Consider the following 20610-nt stretch of genomic DNA (forward strand, 5'->3'; position numbering starts at 1 on the left):
TGACCGAGTGTGGCACCAAGGAGCCCGAGTAAAATTGAAGTCAATGGGAATCAGGGGGAAAACTCTCCAGTGGCTGGAGTCATACCTAGCACAAAGGAAGATGGTAGTGGTTGTTGGAGGCCAATCATCTCAGCCCCAGGACATTGCTGCAGGAGTTCCTCAGGGCAGTGTCCTCGGCCCAACCATCTTCAGCTGCTTCAATGACCTTCCCTCCATCATAAGGTCAGAAATGGGGATGTTCGCTGATGATTGCACAGTGTTCAGTTCCATTCGCAACCCCCTCAGATAACGAAGCTCTCCGTGACCGCATGCAGCAAGACCTGGACAACATCCAGGCTTGGGCTCATAAGTGGCAAGTAACATTCACGCCAGACAAGTGCCAGGCAATGACCATCTCCAACAAGAGAGAGTCTAACCACCTCCCCTTGACATTCAATGGCATTACCATCGCCGAATCCCCCACCATCAACATCCTGGGGGTCACCATTGACTAGAAACTTAACTGGACCAGCCATATAAATACTGTGGCTACAAGAGCAGGTCAGAGGCTGGGTATTCTGCGGCGAGTGACTCACCTCCTGACTCCCCAAAGCCTTTCCACCATCTACAAGGCACAAGTCAGGAGTGTGATGGAATACTCTCCACTTGCCTGGATGAGTGCAGCTCCAACAACACTCAAGACGCTCGACACCATCCAAGACAAAGCCGCCTGCTTGATTGGCACCCCATCCACCACCCTAAACATTCACTCCCTTCACCACCGGCACACTGTGGCTGCAGTGTGTACCATCCACAGGATGCACCGCAGTAACTCGCCAAGACTTCTTCGACAGCACCTCCCAAACTCGCGACCTCTACCACCTGGAAGGACAAGGGCAGCAGGCACATGGGAACACCACCACCTACAGGTTCCCCTCCAAGTCACACACCATCCCGGCTTGGAAATATATCGCCGTTCCTTCATCGTCGCTGGGTCAAAATCCTGGAACTCCCTTCCTAACAGCACTGTGGGAGAACCTTCACCACACGGACTGCAGCGGTTCAAGAAGGCGGCTCACCACCACCTTCTCAAGGGCAATTCGGGATGGGCAATAAATGCCGGCCTCGCCAGCGACGCCCACATCCCATGAACGAATAAAAAAAAGAACAGGACCCCTGCCTGATTCTCCCCTCTCCTTATCTCATGGGTTCTAATGCCGTGTGTAATGCCCCAACTGTTGCCCTGACTCAGATCCAGCAGTAATCTTACAACTTTTACCTTCTTCATCTTCATCCTCAGCATCTTCTGCATCCAAAGGATCATAATCCTCTGGATTTGTGCCATCTTCCATTTCTTCATCCTCCTTAGAATCATCCCTTTTTCTTAAACCTTTATCATCCTTGTCTTTTTCTTCTTTCTGCAATATTTCATTAAAGTGCTTTGTTTACTGTTTGATAGCATTTTGAGCGCATTACTTTCTCCAGCAATGAAATGTACCCACATTTAACACAAATCATTGTATCTTTACACACACTCCAACCAGCCAACACACACCATGCCCACTGGGGTGGGGATGGGTACATAGGAAGGTATAAGCAGAGCGCAGGCAGGATGGGGTGAGACTGTTGGGGGGGGGGGGGGGGGGGGCGGTGAGAAGAGAGAGCAGGAAAATGGAAATGCCACCCACATGGGCACTGAGCCCTCTGGTACCTCACCCACATGAGCACGGACAGGTCTCTGGTACCTCACCCACCTGCTCATTTTTCATACATGAGTGTGGATAGTGAGTATTGACAGGATCTCCGCCCAAAGCTGAGCCTGATCCAATCCTCACACCATGATCACAGACTTCCACTTTGCAGCAAGGCAGGGTCCAGAGATCAGGGGATAGTGGTCAGGGTCCTTGCCGAGTTGTGCCCTCCACAGCCCTTTTGCACTGATCCCTGCTGTCCCAGGTGGGGCCAGCGAGCTCAGCACAGAGCAGGGATCGAACCCGGGATCTGCTGTTCTGCTGTGTGCGGCCGAGTACCACACTGGGCAGTCCCTCTGGATCCCGGCCTGGCTCGATCCCTGCTCTCTGCTGAGTTCATTGCACACAGAGACCTTGAGATAAATATTGCTATGATGGTTAACGAACTGAATTCATATCCTGTAACAGAAACATACCACAGTACTCATTGAAGTGATTACGTTTACAACACATCGCCTGTATTACACTGCATCTCCCGCCCAACACAGCCTGTATTACACTGTACCTCCCGCCCAACACAGCCTGTATTACACTGTACCTCCCGCCCAACACAGCCTGTATTACACTGTACCTCCCGCCCAACACAGCCTGTATTACACTGTACCTCCCGCCCAACACATCGCCTGTATTACACTGTACCTTCCGTCCAACACAGCCTGTATTACACTGTACCTCCCGCCCAACACATCGCCTGTATTACACTGCATCTCCCGCCCAACACAGCCTGTATTACACTGTACCTCCCGCCCAACACAGCCTGTATTACACTGTACCTCCCGCCCAACACATCGCCTGTATTACACTGTACCTTCCGTCCAACACAGCCTGTATTACACTGTACCTCCCGCCCAACACAGCCTGTATTACACTGTACCTCCCGCCCAACACAGCCTGTATTACACTGTACCTCCCGCCCAACACATCGCCTGTATTACACTGTACCTCCCGCCCAACACATCGCCTGTATTACACTGTACCTTCCGTCCAACACAGCCTGTATTACACTGTACCTCCCGCCCAACACAGCCTGTATTAAACTGTACCTCCCGCCCAACACATCGCCTGTATTACACTGTACCTTCCGTCCAACACATCGCCTGTATTACACTGTACCTCCCGCCCAACACAGCCTGTATTACACTGTACCTCCCGCCCAACACAGCCTGTATTACACTGTACCTCCCGCCCAACACAGCCTGTATTACACTGTACCTCCCGCCCAACACATCGCCTGTATGACACTGTACCTCCCGCCCAACACATCGCCTGTATGACACTGTACCTCCCGCCCAACACATCGCCTGTATGACACTGTACCTCCCGCCCAACACATCGCCTGTATGACACTCTACCTTCCGCCCAACACATCGCCTGTATTACACTGTACCTCCCGCCCAACACATCGCCTGTATGACACTCTACCTTCCGCCCAACACATCGCCTGTATGACACTGTACCTTCCGCCCAACACATCGCCTGTATTACACTGTACCTCCCGCCCAACACATCGCCTGTATGACACTCTACCTTCCGCCCAACACATCGCCTGTATGACACTCTACCTTCCGCCCAACACACCGCCTGTATTACACTGTACCTCCCGCCCAACACATCGCCTGTATGACACTCTACCTTCCGCCCAACACATCGCCTGTATGACACTCTACCTTCCGCCCAACACATCGCCTGTATTACACTGTACCTCCCGCCCAACACATCGCCTGTATGACACTCTACCTTCCGCCCAACACATCGCCTGTATGACACTGTACCTCCCGCCCAACACATCGCCTGTATGACACTGTACCTTCCGCCCAACACATCGCCTGTATGACACTGTACCTTCCGCCCAACACATCGCCTGTATGACACTGTACCTTCCGCCCAACACATCGCCTGTATGACACTGTACCTTCCGCCCAACACATCGCCTGTATGACACTGTACCTTCTGCCCAACACATCGCCTGTATGACACTGTACCTTCTGCCCAACACATCGCCTGTATGACACTGTACCTTCCGCCCAACACATCGCCTGTATGACACTGTACCTCCCGCCCAACACATCGCCTGTATGACACTCTACCTTCCGCCCAACACATCGCCTGTATGACACTGTACCTTCCGCCCAACACATCGCCTGTATGACACTGTACCTTCCGCCCAACACATCGCCTGTATGACACTGTACCTCCCGCCCAACACATCGCCTGTATGACACTGTACCTCCCGCCCAACACATCGCCTGTATGACACTGTACCTTCTGCCCAACACATCGCCTGTATGACACTGTACCTTCCGCCCAACACATCGCCTGTATGACACTGTACCTTCCGCCCAACACATCGCCTGTATGACACTGTACCTTCCGCCCAACACATCGCCTGTATGACACTGTACCTTCCGCCCAACACATCGCCTGTATGACACTGTACCTTCCGCCCAACACATCGCCTGTATGACACTGTACCTTCCGCCCAACACATCGCCTGTATGACACTGTACCTTCCGCCCAACACATCGCCTGTATGACACTGTACCTTCCGCCCAACACATCGCCTGTATGACACTGTACCTCCCGCCCAACACATCGCCTGTATGACACTGTACCTCCCGCCCAACACATCGCCTGTATGACACTCTACCTTCCGCCCAACACATCGCCTGTATGACACTGTACCTTCCGCCCAACACATCGCCTGTATGACACTGTACCTTCCGCCCAACACATCGCCTGTATGACACTGTACCTTCCGCCCAACACATCGCCTGTATGACACTGTACCTTCCGCCCAACACATCGCCTGTATGACACTGTACCTTCCGCCCAACACATCGCCTGTATGACACTGTACCTCCCGCCCAACACATCGCCTGTATGACACTGTACCTCCCGCCCAACACATCGCCTGTATGACACTCTACCTTCCGCCCAACACATCGCCTGTATGACACTGTACCTTCCGCCCAACACATCGCCTGTATGACACTGTACCTTCTGCCCAACACATCGCCTGTATGACACTGTACCTTCCGCCCAACACATCGCCTGTATGACACTGTACCTCCCGCCCAACACATCGCCTGTATGACACTGTACCTTCCGCCCAACACATCGCCTGTATGACACTGTACCTTCTGCCCAACACATCGCCTGTATGACACTGTACCTTCCGCCCAACACATCGCCTGTATGACACTGTACCTCCCGCCCAACACATCGCCTGTATGACACTCTACCTTCCGCCCAACACATCGCCTGTATGACACTGTACCTTCCGCCCAACACATCGCCTGTATGACACTGTACCTTCCGCCCAACACATCGCCTGTATGACACTGTACCTTCTGCCCAACACATCGCCTGTATGACACTGTACCTCCCGCCCAACACATCGCCTGTATGACACTGTACCTTCCGCCCATCCTTCTCTTCCTTTTTATCTTTTTCATCTCCTGATTTTCTCCTTTTGGCCTTTGGCTCATTGTTCTCTTCATCCTTTTCTTCTTTATTCTCCTTTCTCTCACCATCTTTTTTCTCTTCTTTTCGTTCTTTCTTGTCTTTTTCTTTTTTATCGTCTTTATCTGGGAGAGTGACTAAAGCTTTGTATATTCGATAACCGAAGTCCCTCTGTAGCATTTCATTGAAGAGTTCAGCAAACAGAGAGACCTGCAAGGAAAATAGTGGCATGGAGAAACTCATTACAGTGGCAGAAAGGATCACAGTAGGGGCGGTAAAATTGGCCTCAGTGTCCTTACAGTGGAATCAGCCAGAGCTCCTAGTCCTGATTACTATGCAGAGACACCAGCTGGAAAGTCCACATACGTGGACACCGGGTGAGGCCAGGAGTGGGCTGCTGACGCTCACCATCGAGGCTCACACATAAATATTGGCTTCTTGATTAAGATATCAGTGGGTACTGGCACCCACTAAACCCACGCCGAGGGGCGAGAAGAGGTGGAGGAGTGAGGAGGGAGGGGAAAAGGGGGGGGAAGAGGAGGGGAGGAGTGAGGAGTGGGGGGGGGGGGGGGGGGGGGGAGGCGAGAGGTGAGGTGAGGGGAGGGGAGAACATAAGAAATAGGAGCAGGATTAGGCCATACGGCCCCTTGAGTCATTCAATCAAATCATGGCTGATCTTCGACCGCAACTCCACTTTCCTGCCTGTCTATATCCTTTTGCAGACTCTGTGTCCTCCTCAGCTTACCTTCCCACCTACCTTTGTATAGTCAGCAAACTTGGATACATTACATTCAGTACCTTCATCTAAGTCATTAATATAGATTGTAAATAGCTGAGGCCCAAGCACTGTTCCTTGTGGCACCCCACTAGTTACAGCCTGTCAACCTGAGAATGACCCGTTTATCCCTACTCTGTTTTCTGTCTGTTAACCAATCCTCTATCCATGCTAATATATTACCCCTAACCCCATGAGCCCTTATCTTGTGTAACAACCTTTTGTGTGGCACCTTATCGAATGCCTTTTGAAAATCCAAATATACTAGAATCATAGAATGGTTACAGCACAGGAGGCCATTCGGCCCACCGAGTCCGTGCCAGCTCTCTGCAATAGCAATCCAGCTAGTCCCATTTCCCTGCCCTATACCTGTACCCCTGCAAGTACCTTCCTTTCAAGTACTTATCCAATTCCCTTTTGAATCTGCCTCCACCACCCCCTCGGGCAGTGCATTCCAGATCATAACCACTCGCTGTGTAAAAAAGTTTTTCCTCATATCGCCTTTGGTTCTTTTGCCTTAAATCCATGTTCACTGGTTCTTGACCCTTCCGTCAATGGAAACAGTTTCTCTCTATCTACTCTGTCTAGACCCTTCATGATTTTAAATATCTCTATCAAATCTCCTCGCAACCGTCTCTGTTCCAAGGAGAACAACCCCAGCTTCTCCAGTCTATCCACGTAACTGAAGACCCTCATCCCTGGAACCATTCCAGTAAGTCTCTTCTGCACCCTCTCAAGACTTCACAATTTTCCTAAAGTGCGGTGCCCAGAACTGGACACAATACTCCAGTCGTGGCCGAATCAGTGTTTTATAAAGGTTCATCATAACTTCCTTGCTTTTGTACTCTATGCCTCTATTTATAAAGCCCAGGATCCCGTATGCTTTCTTAACCGCTTTCTCAACCTGCCCTCTTCAATGATTTGTGCACATAAACCCCCAGATCTCTCTGTTCCTGTATCCCTTTTAGACTTGTGCCCTTTAATTTATATTGCCTCTCCTCGTTCTTTCTACCAAAATGTATCACTTCACACTTTTCTGCATTAAATTTCATCTGCCACATGTCCGCCCATTCCACCAACCTGTCTTATGTCCTCGAAATCTATCACTATTCTCCTCAGTTTACTACCCAAGTTTTGTGTCATCTGCAAATTTTGAAATTGTGCCCTGTACACCCAAGTCCAAGTCATTAATATATATCAAGAAAATCAATGGTCCTAGTACCGACCCCTGGGGAACACCACTGTACACCTCCCTCAAGTCCGAAAAACAACCGTTCACCACTACTCTCTGTTTCCCATCACTTAGCCAATTCTGTATCCGTGCTGCCACTGCCCCTTTTATTCCATGGGTTTCAACTTTGATGACAAGCCTATTATGCGGCACTTTATCAAACGCCCTTTAGAAGTCCATATACATCACATGAACTGCATTGCCCTCATCAACCCTCTCTGTTACCTCATCAAAAAACTCTATCAAGTTAGTTAAACACAATTTGCCTTTAACAAATCCGTGCTGGCTTTCCCTAATCAATCCACACTTGTCCAAGTGACTTAATTTCGACCCTGATTATCGTTTCTAAAAGTTTCTCCACCACTTAGGTTAAACTGACTGGCCTGTAGTTGCTGGGTTTATCCTTATTTGAACAAGGGTGTAACATTTGCAATCCTCCAGTCCTCTGGCACCACCCCCATATCTAAGGAGGATTGGAAGATTGTGGCCAGAGCCTCCGCAATTTCCATCCTTAGTTCCCTCAGCAACCTAGGATGCATCCCATCTGGACCGGGTGACTTTTCTACTTTAAGTACAGCTAGCCTTTCCAGTACCCACACTGCCTTTAAGCGTAGATCTCCTTTTTGGTCCCTAATCAGTCCCACCCCTCCTCTTACTGCCTGTTTACTAGTTATATGGCTACAGAAGACTTTTGGATTCCACTTTATGTTGGTTGCCAGTCTATTCTCACTCTCTCTTTGCCCCTCTTATTTCCTTTTTCGCTTCCCCTCTGAATTTTCTATATTCAGCCTGGTCCTCACTTGTATTATCAACCTGACATGTGTCATACGCCCCTTTTTTTTGCTTCATCCGAATATACTACATTCTCTGGTTCCCCTTCATCTACCCTGCTAGTTATATCCTCAAAGAGCTCCAATAGATTTGTCAAACACAATTTCCCAAATACGATTTCCCTTTCATAAAACCATGTTGACCCCACCTAATCATATTATGATTTCCTAATCCCCTGACCATGTCCTTAATAATAGATTCCAGCATTTTCCCAACGACTGATGTCGGGCTAACCGGCCTGTAGTTCCGTTTTCTCTCTCCCTCCTTTCTTGAATAGTGGTGTTACATTTGTTACACCACTCCGTTCTAGAAACTAGGGAATTTTGGAAGATCACAACCAATGCATCCACTATCTCTGCAGCCACCTCTTTTAGAACCCTAGGATGTAGGCCATCAGGTCCAGGGGATTTGTTGGCTTTCTGTCTTCACGGAAGACGACACAAAAAATCTCCCAGAAATACTAGAGAACCAAGGGTCTGGCGAGAATGAGGAACTGAAATAAATTAGTATTAGTAAAAAATATAGTACTAGAGAAATTAATGGGACTGAAAGTCAATAAATCCCAAGGACCTGATGATCTACATCCCAGGGTTTTGAAAGAGGTGGTTATAGAGATAGTGGATGCATTGGTTGTCATCTTCCAAAATTCTATAGATTCGGGAATGGTTCCTGCAGATTGGAGGGTGGCAAATGTAACCCCACTATTTAAAAAAGGAGGGAGAGAGAAAACAGGGAACTACAGACCTGTTAGCCTGACATCAGTAGTAGGGAAAGTTCTAGAATCTATTATAAAGGATGTGATAACAGGACACTTAGAAAATAATAATAGGATTTGGTAGAGTCAACATGCATTTATGAAAGGGAAATCATGTTTGACAAACCTATTGGAGTTCTTTGAGGATGTAACTAGTAGAATAGATAAGGGGGAACCAGTGGATGTGGTGTATTTGGATTTTCATTGGGCTTTCGATAAGGTCCCACACAGGAGGTTGGTGAACAAAGTTAGAGCACATGGAATTGGGGGTAATATACTGGCATGGATTGAGAATTGGTTAACAGACAGAAAAGAGAGTAGGAATAAACTGGTCTTTTTCAGGTTGGCAGACTGTGACTAGTGGGGTACCGCAGGGATCAGTGCTTGGGCCCCAGCTATTCCAAATCATTGATATAGATTGTGATGAGGGGACCAAATGTAATATTTGCAAGTTTGCTGATGACACAAAACTAGGTGGGGGAATGTGAGTTGAGGAGGATGCAAAGAGGCTTCAAGGGGATATAGACAGGTTAAGTGAGTGGGCAAGAACATGGCAGATGGAATATAATGTGGAAAAATGTGAAGTTATCCACTTTGGAAGGAAAAACAGAAATGCAGAGTATTTTTTAAAAGGTGAGAAATTGGGAAATGTTGATGTTCAAAGGGACCTGGGTGTCCTTGTACATGAGTCACTGAAAGCAAACATGCAGGTGCAGCAAGCAATTCGGAAGGCAAATGGTATGTTGGCCTTTATTACAAGAGGATTTGAGTACAGGAGTAAAGATGTCTTATTGCAATTATATATGTATGGCCTTGGTGAGACCGCACCTGGAGTATTATGTCCAATTTTGGTCTCCTTACCTATGAAAGGATATACTTGCCATAGAGAGAGTGCAATGATGGTTCACCAGACTGATTCCTGGGATGGCAGGACTGTCGTATGAGGAGAGATTGAGTAGACTAGGCCTGTATTCTGTAGAGTTTAGAAGAATGAGAGGTGATCTCATTGAAACATACAAAATTCTTGCAGGGCTCGACAGGGTAGATGTAGGGAGGATGTTTCCCCTGGCTGGGGAGTCTCGAACCAGGGGTCACAGTCTTAGAATAAGGGGTAGGCCATTTAGGACTGAGATGAGGAGAAATTTCTTCACTCAGAGGATGTTGAATCTTTGGAATTCTCTACCCCAGAGGGCTGTGGAGGCTCAGTCATTGAGTACATTCAAAACAGACAGTGATAGATTTCTAGATATTAAAGGCATCAAGGGATATGGGGATAGTGCAGGAAAATGGTGTTGAGGTAGAAGATCAGCCATGATCTTATTGAATGGCGGAGCAGGCTTGAGGGGCCGGATGGCCTACTCCTGCTCCTATTTATGTTCTTATGTTCTTTTAGTCCCTTGAATTTCTACAGTACTTTTTACTAATATTAACTACTTTAAGTTCCTCACTCTTGTTAGACCTTTGGTTTCCCATTATTTCTGGTATGTTTTTGTGTCTTCTATTGTGAACACAGATACAAAATATTTGTTTAATGTCTCTGCCATTCCCTTATTCCCCATTATAATTTCTCCTGTCTCTGCCTCTAAGCGACCCATGTTTACTTTTGCTAATCTCTTCCTTTTTATATATTTGTAGAATCTCTTACAATCTGTTTTCATATTTCTTGCTAGTTTACTCTCATATTCTATTTTCTTCCTCTATCAATTTTTTGGTCATCCTTTGCTAGTTTCTAAAACTCTCCCAATCCTCAGGCTTATTACTCTTCTTAGGAACATTTAAACCTCTTAACCTAATACTATCCTGAACTCCCTTAGATAGAGCGGCGGGGCGAGGAGGGTCGAGGCGAGGCGATGGAAGGGGAAGAATCGAAGCCCAAAATGGGTCAGTTCCCAAAGAGAGGGGTAACCAGGAAGACCATAAAGCCACAGAGTGGTTACAGCACAGAAGGAGGCCAATCGGCCCATCGAGCCTGTGCTGGCTCTTTGTAAGAGCAATCCAGTTAGTCCCACTCCCCTGCTCTTTCCCCGAGGTCCTGCAAATTTTCTCTCTTCAGATAGATATTTATCCAATTCCTTTTTGAAAGCCACGAAAGAATCTGCTTCCATCACCCTTTCAGGCAGCGCATTCCAGATCATAACTACTTACTGCGTAAAAAAGTTTTACCTCATGTCGCTTTTGTTTTTTTTTGCCAATCATCTTATATCAGTCCCCTTTGGTTCTCAACCCTTCCGTCAATGGGAACAGTTTCTCTCTATCTATTCTGTCTAGACCCCTCATGATTTTGAGCACCTCTATCAAATCTCCTCCCAACCTTCTCTGCCTAAGGAGAACAACCCCAGCTTCTCCAGTCTATCCACGTAACTGAAGTCCCTCATCCCTGGAACCATTCTAGTAAATCTTTTCTGCACCCTCTCGAAGACCACTTTATTTTTTTGAAAACGCAGGCACTTACTTCAAAGGAATGCTCTTTATTATCTTCCAATCGATAATCCAGGAGTACACTGAGTGACATGACGCTACAGTCAAACTTTCCACCTTTGGCTGTCCAGTTAGGATGAACGATGATGGAAGCTTCATCAGGTAGTACATAGCGCCTTTCACGTCGCTGACGCTCCACCTCCTCCTGTCGTTTCCTCTCCTCCTCCTGAAAGGACAAGAGAAATTTACATTCCAAAAATACCGTCAACAGCTTCAAAAATGTAGAATAATTCCCAGCCATCAGTTTGAAAAACTACTTAATCACAGAATGTCCGTGCACAGAAACAAACCATTCAGCCCATCAAGTCTGTGGCTGTATTTTCCTGTGTGAGTGACTTAACCTAATCCCGCGGTCCTCCTCACTCCACGTTGCCTTTAATATCCCACCCAGATCTTGCTTTGTGTAATAAGACAGGGTTAATTAATAATCTCATAGTAAGGGATCCTCTGGGGAAGAGTGATTAAAATATGATAGAATTTCACTGAGTTTGAGAGTGATGTACTTAAGTCAGAAACTAGAGTCTTAAACTTAAATAAAGCCAATTACAGAGGTATGAGGGTGAGCTGCCTAAGGTAGATTGGGAAATTAGATTAAAGGGTATGACTGTAGATAAGCAATGGCAAACATTCAAAGTATTTGATAATTCTCAACAAACATTCGATTGAGAAATAAAAACCCCCAGAAGAAAAATGATCCATCTGTGGTTAACTAAAGAAGTTAAGGATAGTATTTGATTAAAAGAGGCTTATGATGTTGCCAAGAGTAGTAAGCCTGAGGACTGGGAGTGTTTTAGAAACCAAAGGATGACCAAGAAATTGATAAAGAGGGAGAAAATAGAATATGAGAGTAAACTAACAAGAAATATAAAAAGATTGTAAGAGCTTCTACAAATATGTAAAAAGGAAGAGAGTAGTGAAAGTAAACGTGGGTCCCTTAAAGGCTGAGTCAGGAGAAATTATAATGGGGAATAAGGAAATGGCAGATGCGTTAAACAAATATTTTGTATCTGTCTTCACAGTAGAAGACACAAAAAAATACCGGAAATAGTGGGGAACCAAGGGACTGATGAGAGTGAGGAACTTAAAGTAATTAATATCAGTAAAGAAAACGTACTGGAGAAACTAATGGGACTAAAAGCCAACAAATCCCCTGGACCTGATGGCCTACATCCGAGGGTTCTAAAAGAGGTGGCTGCAGAGATAGTGGATGCATTGGTTGTGATATTCCAAAATTCCCTAGATTCCAGAACGGTTCCAGTGGATTGGAAGGTAGCAAATGTAACCCCGCTATTCAAGAAAGGAGGGAGAGAGAAAACAGCGAACTACAGGCCGGTTAGCCTGACATCAGTCATCGGGAAAATGCTGGAATCCATTACTAAGGAAGTGGTAACAGGGCACTTAGAAAATCATAATATGATTAGGCAGAGTCAACATGGTTTTATGAAAGGGAAATCGTGTTTGACAAATTTATTGGAGTTTTTTGAGGATGTAACTAGCAGGGTAGATAAAGGGGAACCAGTGGATGTAGTATATTTGGATTTTCAAAAGGCATTCGATAAGGTGCCACATAAAATGTTGTTACACAAGATAAGGGCTCATGTGGTTAAGGGCAATATATTAGTATGGATAGAAGATTGGTTAATGTACAGAAATCAGAGTAGGAATAAACGGGTCATTTTAGGGTTGACAGGCTGTAACTAGTGGGGTGTCGCAAGGATCAGTGCTTGGGCCTCAGTTATTTACAATCTATATTAATGAATTAGATGAAGGGACCAAGTTTAATGTATCCAAGTTTGCTGCTGATATAAAGATAGGTGGGAAAGTAAGCTGTGAGGAGGACACAGAGTCTGCAAAGGGATATAGACAGGCTAAGTGAATGGGCTAGAAGGTGGCAGATGGAGTATAATGTGGGGAAATGTGAGGTTATTCACTTTGGTAGGAAGAATAGAAAAATTGAATATTTTTTAAATGGTGAGAAACTATTATATGTTGGTGTTCAGCGAGATTTAGGTGTCCTTGTATACAAAACACAGAAAGTTAACATGCAGTTACAGCAAACAATTCAGATTCCTGGGATGAGAGGGTTGTCCTATGAGGAGAGATTAAGATGAATAGGCCTATATTCTCTGGATTTTAGAAGAATGAGAGGTGATCTCATTGAAATGTATAAAATTCCTAGAGGGCTTGACAGGGTAGATGCAGAGAGGCTGTTTCCCTTGGCTGGAGAAGTCTCAGGATAAGGGGTAGGTGATTTAGGGCAGAGATGAGGAGGAATCTCTCCACTCAGAGGGTGGTGACTCTTTAGAATTCTCTACCCCAGAGGGCTGTGGATGCTCAGTCGTGAGATCGATAGATTTCAGGACTCCAGGGGAATCAAGGGATATGGGGATTGGGCGGGAAAGTGGAGTTGAGGTTGAAGATCAGCCATGATCTGATTGAATGACTGAGCAGGCTCGAGGGGCCGTGTGGCCTACTCCTGCTCCTATTTCTTATGTTCACCCAGTCTAATCCCACTCTCCTGCTCACTACCCATACCTTTTAATATTCCTCTTTTTCAAGCTAATTCCTCTTTGAAGTATTTATGGACTCTGCTTTGACAACACAGTGGTAGAGAATTCTACATCCTAACCACCCTGTGAAGAAATTTTTTCTGGCCTCCCCTTTAGCTCTTTTTGTAATTATCTTACAGTTGTGTCCTCTAATTACGGTCTCACTGACCCATTGAAACCATTTCTCACTATTTTCCTTATTGTATCCCTTCATAATCTTGGTGAACTCTTATCAGGTCACTCCTTAAAATTCTCAGTTAAAGCTACTCAAAATATTTTTTTCAACATCATTTCAGCCGCCATCTTGTTTTATCAGCAACTGGAAGTTTGAATAAGGTTTCTTAAAAAAAATTATATAATTCATATCATAATCATTGCACTTACTCATAATGCTGCATTTGGTTTTAAATCTCTCCAATAGTGTTTACCCGTTCCCACCACCCCAGAGGCCTGCACCTCTTTCAAGTACCTGGAATTGGAGTTGATGGCACTTACCACAGCTGCTACCTGATTGGTTGAAGGAAGAGAACCCAGCAGGCGGCAGACTACAATTTCCAGAATGATCCTGAATCACTCCGCAAGGGCTCCGTACACAACTCCCAGAACGAACCAGTGTCACTCCGTACACAACTCCCAGAACGAACCAGGGTCACTCCGTACACAACTCCCAGAACGAACCAGGGTCACTCCGTACACAACTCCCAGAACGAACCAGGGTCACTCCGTACACAACTCCCAGAACGAACCAGGGTCACTCCGTACACAACTCCCAGAACGAACCAGTGTCACTCCGTACACAACTCCCAGAACGAACCAGTGTCACTCCGTACACAACTCCCAGAACGAACCAGGGTCACTCCGTACACAACTCCCAGAACGAACCAGGGTCACTCCGTACACAACTCCCAGAACGAACCAGGGTCACTCCGTACACAACTCCCAGAAGGAACCAGGGTCACTCCGTACACAACTCGCAGAAGGAACCAGGGTCACTCCGTACACAACTCCCAGAAGGAACCAGGGTCACTCCGTACACAACTCCCAGAACGAACCAGGGTCACTCCGTACACAACTCCCAGAACGAACCAGGGTCACTCCGTACACAACTCCCAGAACGAACCAGGGTCACTCCGTACACAACTCCCAGAACGAACCAGGGTCACTCCGTACACAACTCCCAGAACGAACCAGGGTCATTCCGTACACAACTCCCAGAACGAACCAGGGTCACTCCGTACACAACTCCCAGAAGGAACCAGGGTCACTCCGTACACAACTCCCAGAAGGAACCAGGGTCACTCCGTACACAACTCCCAGAACGAACCAGGGTCACTCCGTACACAACTCCCAGAACGAACCAGTGTCACTCCGTACACAACTCCCAGAACGAACCAGGGTCACTCCGTACACAACACCCAGAACGAACCAGTGTCACTCCGTACACAACTCCCAGAACGAACCAGGGTCACTCCGTACACAACTCCCAGAACGAACCAGTGTCACTCCGTACACAACTCCCAGAACGAACCAGGGTCACTCCGTACACAACTCCCAGAACGAACCAGTGTCACTCCGTACACAACTCCCAGAACGAACCAGTGTCACTCCGTACACAACTCCCAGAACGAACCAGTGTCACTCCGTACACAACTCCCAGAACGTACCAGTGTCACTCCGTACACAACTCCCAGAACGAACCAGTGTCACTCCGTACACAACTCCCAGAACGAAACAGTGTCACTCCGTACACAACTCCCAGAACGAACCAGGGTCACTCCGTACACAACTCCCAGAACGAACCAGGGTCACTCCGTACACAACTCCCAGAACGAACCAGTGTCACTCCGTACACAACTCCCAGAACGAACCAGGGTCACTCCGTACACAACTCCCAGAACGAACCAGTGTCACTCCGTACACAACTCCCAGAACGAACCAGTGTCACTCCGTACACAACTCCCAGAACGAACCAGGGTCACTCCGTACACAACTCCCAGAACGAACCAGTGTCACTCCGTACACAACTCCCAGAACAAACCAGGGTCACTCCGTATACAACTCCCAGAACGAACCAGTGTCACTCCGTACACAACTCCCAGAACGAACCAGGGTCACTCCGTACACAACTCCCAGAACGAACCAGTGTCACTCCGTACACAACTCCCAGAACAAACCAGGGTCACTCCGTATACAACTCCCAGAACGAACCAGTGTCACTCCGTACACAACTCCCAGAACGAACCAGTGTCACTCCGTACACAACTCCCAGAACGAACCAGGGTCACTCCGTACACAACTCCCAGAACGAACCAGGGTCACTCCGTACACAACTCCCAGAACAAACCAGGGTCACTCCGTATACAACTCCCAGAACGAACCAGGGTCACTCCGTACACAACTCCCAGAACGTACCAGTGTCATTCAATACACAACTCCCAGCATGTACCATGGTCATTCAATACAGAAAAAGGAGGCTTATGAATGTACGGTGCATAATACAGTAGAGAACCAAGCTGAAAAAGGAAATTAGAGGGGCAAAGAGAGAGTATGAGAATAGATTAGCAGCTAACATAAAAGGGAACCCAAAAGTCTTTTATAAACATATAAATAGTAAAAGGGTAGTCAAAGGAAGGGTGGGACCGATTAGGAACAAAAAAGGAGATCATCTTGTGGAGGCAGAGGACATGGCTGAGGTACTAAATGAATACTTCGTATCGGTCTTCACTAGAGAAGAGGATGCTGCCATTGTAGCAGTAAAAGCGGTAGTTGCGATATTGGATAGGGTAAAAATAGATAAAGAGGAGGTACTTAAAATATTGGCAGTACTCAAAGTAGAAAAGTCACCCGGTCCAGATGGGATGCCTCCTAGGTTACTGAGGGAAGTAAGGGGGGAAATTGCGGAGGCTCTGGCCACAATCTTCCAATTCTTCTTAGATATGGGGACAATGCCAGAGGACTGGAGGATTACAAATGTTTACACCCCTGTTCAAAAAAGGGGAGAGGGATAAACCCGGTAACTATATGTCAGTCAGCCTAATGTCGGTGGTGGGGAAACTTTTTAGAGTCAATAATCTGGGACAAAATTAATTGCCATTTGGAAAAGTCTGGGCTAATAAATGAAAGTCAGCAGGGATTTATTAAAGGAAAATCATGTTTGACTAACTTGATTGAGTTCTTTGATGAAGTAACGGAGAGGGTTGATGAGGGTAGTGCGGTTGATGTTGTGTAGATGGACTTTCAAAAAGCGTTTGATAAAGTACCACATAATAGATTTGTTAGCAAAATTAAAGCCCATGGGATTAAAGGGACAGTGGGCAGTGTGGATACAAAATTGTCTAAGGGACAGAAAGCAGAGAGAAGTGGTGAACAATTGTTTTTCAGACTGGAGGGAAGTATACAGTGGTGCTCCAGGGATTAGTATTAGGACCACTGCTCTGATATATATTAATGGCCTGAACTTGGGTGTACAGGGTATAATTTCAAAATTTGCAGATGACACGAAACTCGGAAATGTAGCAAACAATGTGGAGGAGAGTAACAGACTTCAGGAGGACACAGACAGACTGGTGAAATGGGCAGACACAGGGCAGATGAAACTTAACAGAGAGAAGTGTGAAGTGATGCATTTTGTTTGGAAGAATGAAGAGGGGCAATATAAACTAAATGGTATAATTTTAAAGGGGTGCAGGAACAGAGAGACCTGGGGGTGTACGTACACAAATCTTTGAAGGTGACAGGACAAGTTGAAAAGGCTGTTAAAAAGCAGTTTAAAAAAGCATATGGGATCCTGAGGGGCTTTATTAATAGAGGCATAGAGTACAAAAGCAAGGAAGTTATGCTAAACCTTTATAAAACACTGGTTAGGCCCCAGCTGGAGTATTGTATCCAATTCTGGGCACCACACTTTAGGAAGGCTGTCAAGGCCTTGGAGAGGGTGCAGAGGAGATTTACTGGAATGGTACCAGGGATGGGAGGCTTCAGTTATGTGGAGAAACTGGAGAAGCTGGGATTGTTCTCCTTAGAACAGAGAAGGTTAAGGGGAGATTTGATTGAGGTGTTCAAAATCATGAATGGTTTTGATAGAATAAATAAGGAGAAACCGTTTCCAGTGGCAGAAGGGTCAGTAACCAGAGGACACAGAGTTAAGGTGATCGGAAGAACAACCAGAGGCGACATGAGGAAACATTTTTTTACGCAGAGTTGTAATGATCTGGAATTCACTGCCTGAATGGGCGGTGGAAGCAGATTCAATAATAATTTTCAAAATGGAATTGGATAAACACTTGAAGGGAAAAAATTTACAACTCCCAGAATGTACCAGTGTCGTTTAATACACAACTCCCAGCATGTACCAGTGTCATTCAATACACAACTCCCACAATGTACCAGTGTCATTCAATACACAACTCCCACAATGTACCAGCGTCGTTCAATACACAACTCCCACAATGTACCAGTGTCATTCAATACACAACTCCCACAATGTACCAGTGTCATTCAATACACAACTCCCACAATGTACCAGTGTCATTCAATACACAACTCCCAGCATGTACCAGTGTCATTCAATACACAACTCCCACAATGTACCAGTGTCATTCAATACACAACTCCCACAATGTACCAGTGTCGTTCAATACACAACTCCCACAATGTACCAGTGTCATTCAATACACAACTCCCACAATGTACCAGTGTCATTCAATACACAACTCCCACAATGTACCAGTGTCATTCAATACACAACTCCCACAATGTACCAGTGTCATTCAATACACAACTCCCACAATGTACCAGTGTCATTCAGTACACAACTCCCAGCATGTACCAGTGTCATTCAATACACAACTCCCACAACGTACCAGTGTCATTCAATACACAACTCCCAGCATGTACCAGTGTCATTCAATACACAACTCCCACAATGTACCAGTGTCATTCAATACACAACTCCCACAATGTACCAGTGTCATTCAATACACAACTCCCACAACGTACCAGTGTCATTCAATACACAACTCCCACAATGTACCAGTGTCATTCAATACACAACTCCCACAATGTACCAGCGCCACTCAGGCCAAAACTACGCCCGGAGGATTCGCTCGTCATACCTCTTTATCATCATCGGATTTTTTATCCTCCTCCTCGTCATCCTCCCTTTCTGACTTCTCCGATTCCTTCTGCTCTTCTTTCTCTGCCTCAGTTTTCAGTTGTTTTGTCAGCCGGGCTATCAGCTGGGACTTCAACCCCTTTGAGCTTTGATTCCTACTTTCCAATTCTTTTCGAAGATCATTAACCTGACAAAACAGGAACTTTGTTTCAATTTAAGTACCGTGGCCTTGCTTCATCTCCTCCCCTGATTCACGCGGGGCTCCATGGGTTCTGGCTGCCCTCCCAATCCCTCGCCCATCCATATTCTCACCCACTTTACAGCAGGGGTCACAGGATAGTTATCAGGATTGGGTACGTTGGCTGATATTTGCTCTCCCTTTACCCTGGCCCAGTAGCGTGGAGGCCAAATCCACGTAGCCCCGGGAATGGAGCCAGGGACTTCAAAGAACAAAAGTTCTGTGGTTAACTTTGGAGGCGTGGACAGTTGTAAAATCTCGCGAAAAAAAGTCATAGTAAGAATAAAACCGGACGGACCACACGGCACCGGACATGACAAAGGCAAAGTCCTCCTCACGAACATCTGGGGACTTGTGCGAAAATTGGGAGAGCTGTCCCACAGACTAGTCAAGCAACAGCCTGACATAGCCACACTCACAGAATCAAAGCTTTCAGCCAATGTCCCAGACTCTTCCATCACCATCCCTGGGTATGTCCTGTCCCACCGGCAGGACAGACCCACCAGAGGTGGCGGTACAGTGATATACAGTCAGGGGGGAGTGGCCCTGGGAGTCCTCAACATTGACTCTGGACCCCATGAAATCTCATGGCATCAGGTCAAACATGGGCAAGGAAACCTCCTGCTGATTACCACCTACCGTCCTCCCTCAGCTGATGAATTAGTCCTCCTCCATGTTAAACACCACTTGGAGGAAGCACTGAGGGTAGCAAGTGCACAGAATGTACTCTGGGTGGGGGACTTCAAAGTCCATCACCAAGAGTGGCTCGGTAGCACCACTACTGACCGAGCTGGCCGAGTCCTGAAGGACATAGCTGCTAGACTGGGCCTGCGGCAGGTGGTGAGCGAACCAACAGGAGGGAAAAACTTACTTGACCTCGTCCTCATCAATCTACCTGTCGCAAATGCATCTGTCCATGACAGTATTGGTAGGAGTGACCACCGCACAATCCTCGTGGAGACGAAGTCCCGTCTTCACACTGAGGACACCATCCAATGTGTTGTGTGGCACTACCACCGTGCTAAATGGGATAGATTCAGAACAGATCTAGCAGCTCAAAACTGGGCATCCATGAGGAATTGTGGGCCATCAGCAGCAGCAGAATTGTATTCCAGCACAATCTGTAACCTCATGGCCTGGCATATTCCTCACTCTACCATTACCAACAAGTCAGGGGATCAACCCTGGTTCAATGAGGAGTGTACAAGAGCATGCCAGGAGCAGCACCAGGCGTACCTAAAAATGAGGTGCCAACCTGGTGAAGCTACAACTCAGGACTACATGCATGCTAAACAGCGGAAGCAACATGCTACAGACAGAGCTAAGCAATTCCACAACCAACGGATCAGATCAAAGCTCTGCATTCCTGCCACATCCAGTCGTGAATGGTGGTGGACAATTGAACAACTAACGGAAGGAGCAGGCTCTGTAAACATCCCCATCCTCAAT

The 20610-nt window shown here is 46.7% G+C and overlaps 1 protein-coding gene across 3 annotated transcripts in view; it reads right to left on the reverse strand.

The window, feature by feature from the left end:
* Positions 1 to 20610, reverse strand: part of ccar1 (cell division cycle and apoptosis regulator 1) — a 105782-nt gene that overhangs the window by 26949 nt on the left and 58223 nt on the right. For all 3 annotated transcript variants that reach the window (XM_068002655.1, XM_068002653.1, XM_068002654.1), the window contains exons 16-19: positions 18925 to 19110; positions 11236 to 11427; positions 5148 to 5402; positions 1259 to 1397 (exon numbers count right to left, since the gene is read on the reverse strand). In XM_068002655.1, coding sequence (XP_067858756.1) covers positions 1259 to 1397; positions 5148 to 5402; positions 11236 to 11427; positions 18925 to 19110 — 772 coding nt within the window. The remainder of the gene's footprint in view (positions 1 to 1258; positions 1398 to 5147; positions 5403 to 11235; positions 11428 to 18924; positions 19111 to 20610) is intronic.

Source organism: Heptranchias perlo, chromosome 21, assembly GCF_035084215.1.
Source record: "Heptranchias perlo isolate sHepPer1 chromosome 21, sHepPer1.hap1, whole genome shotgun sequence".
NCBI classification, from domain to species: domain Eukaryota; kingdom Metazoa; phylum Chordata; class Chondrichthyes; order Hexanchiformes; family Hexanchidae; genus Heptranchias; species Heptranchias perlo.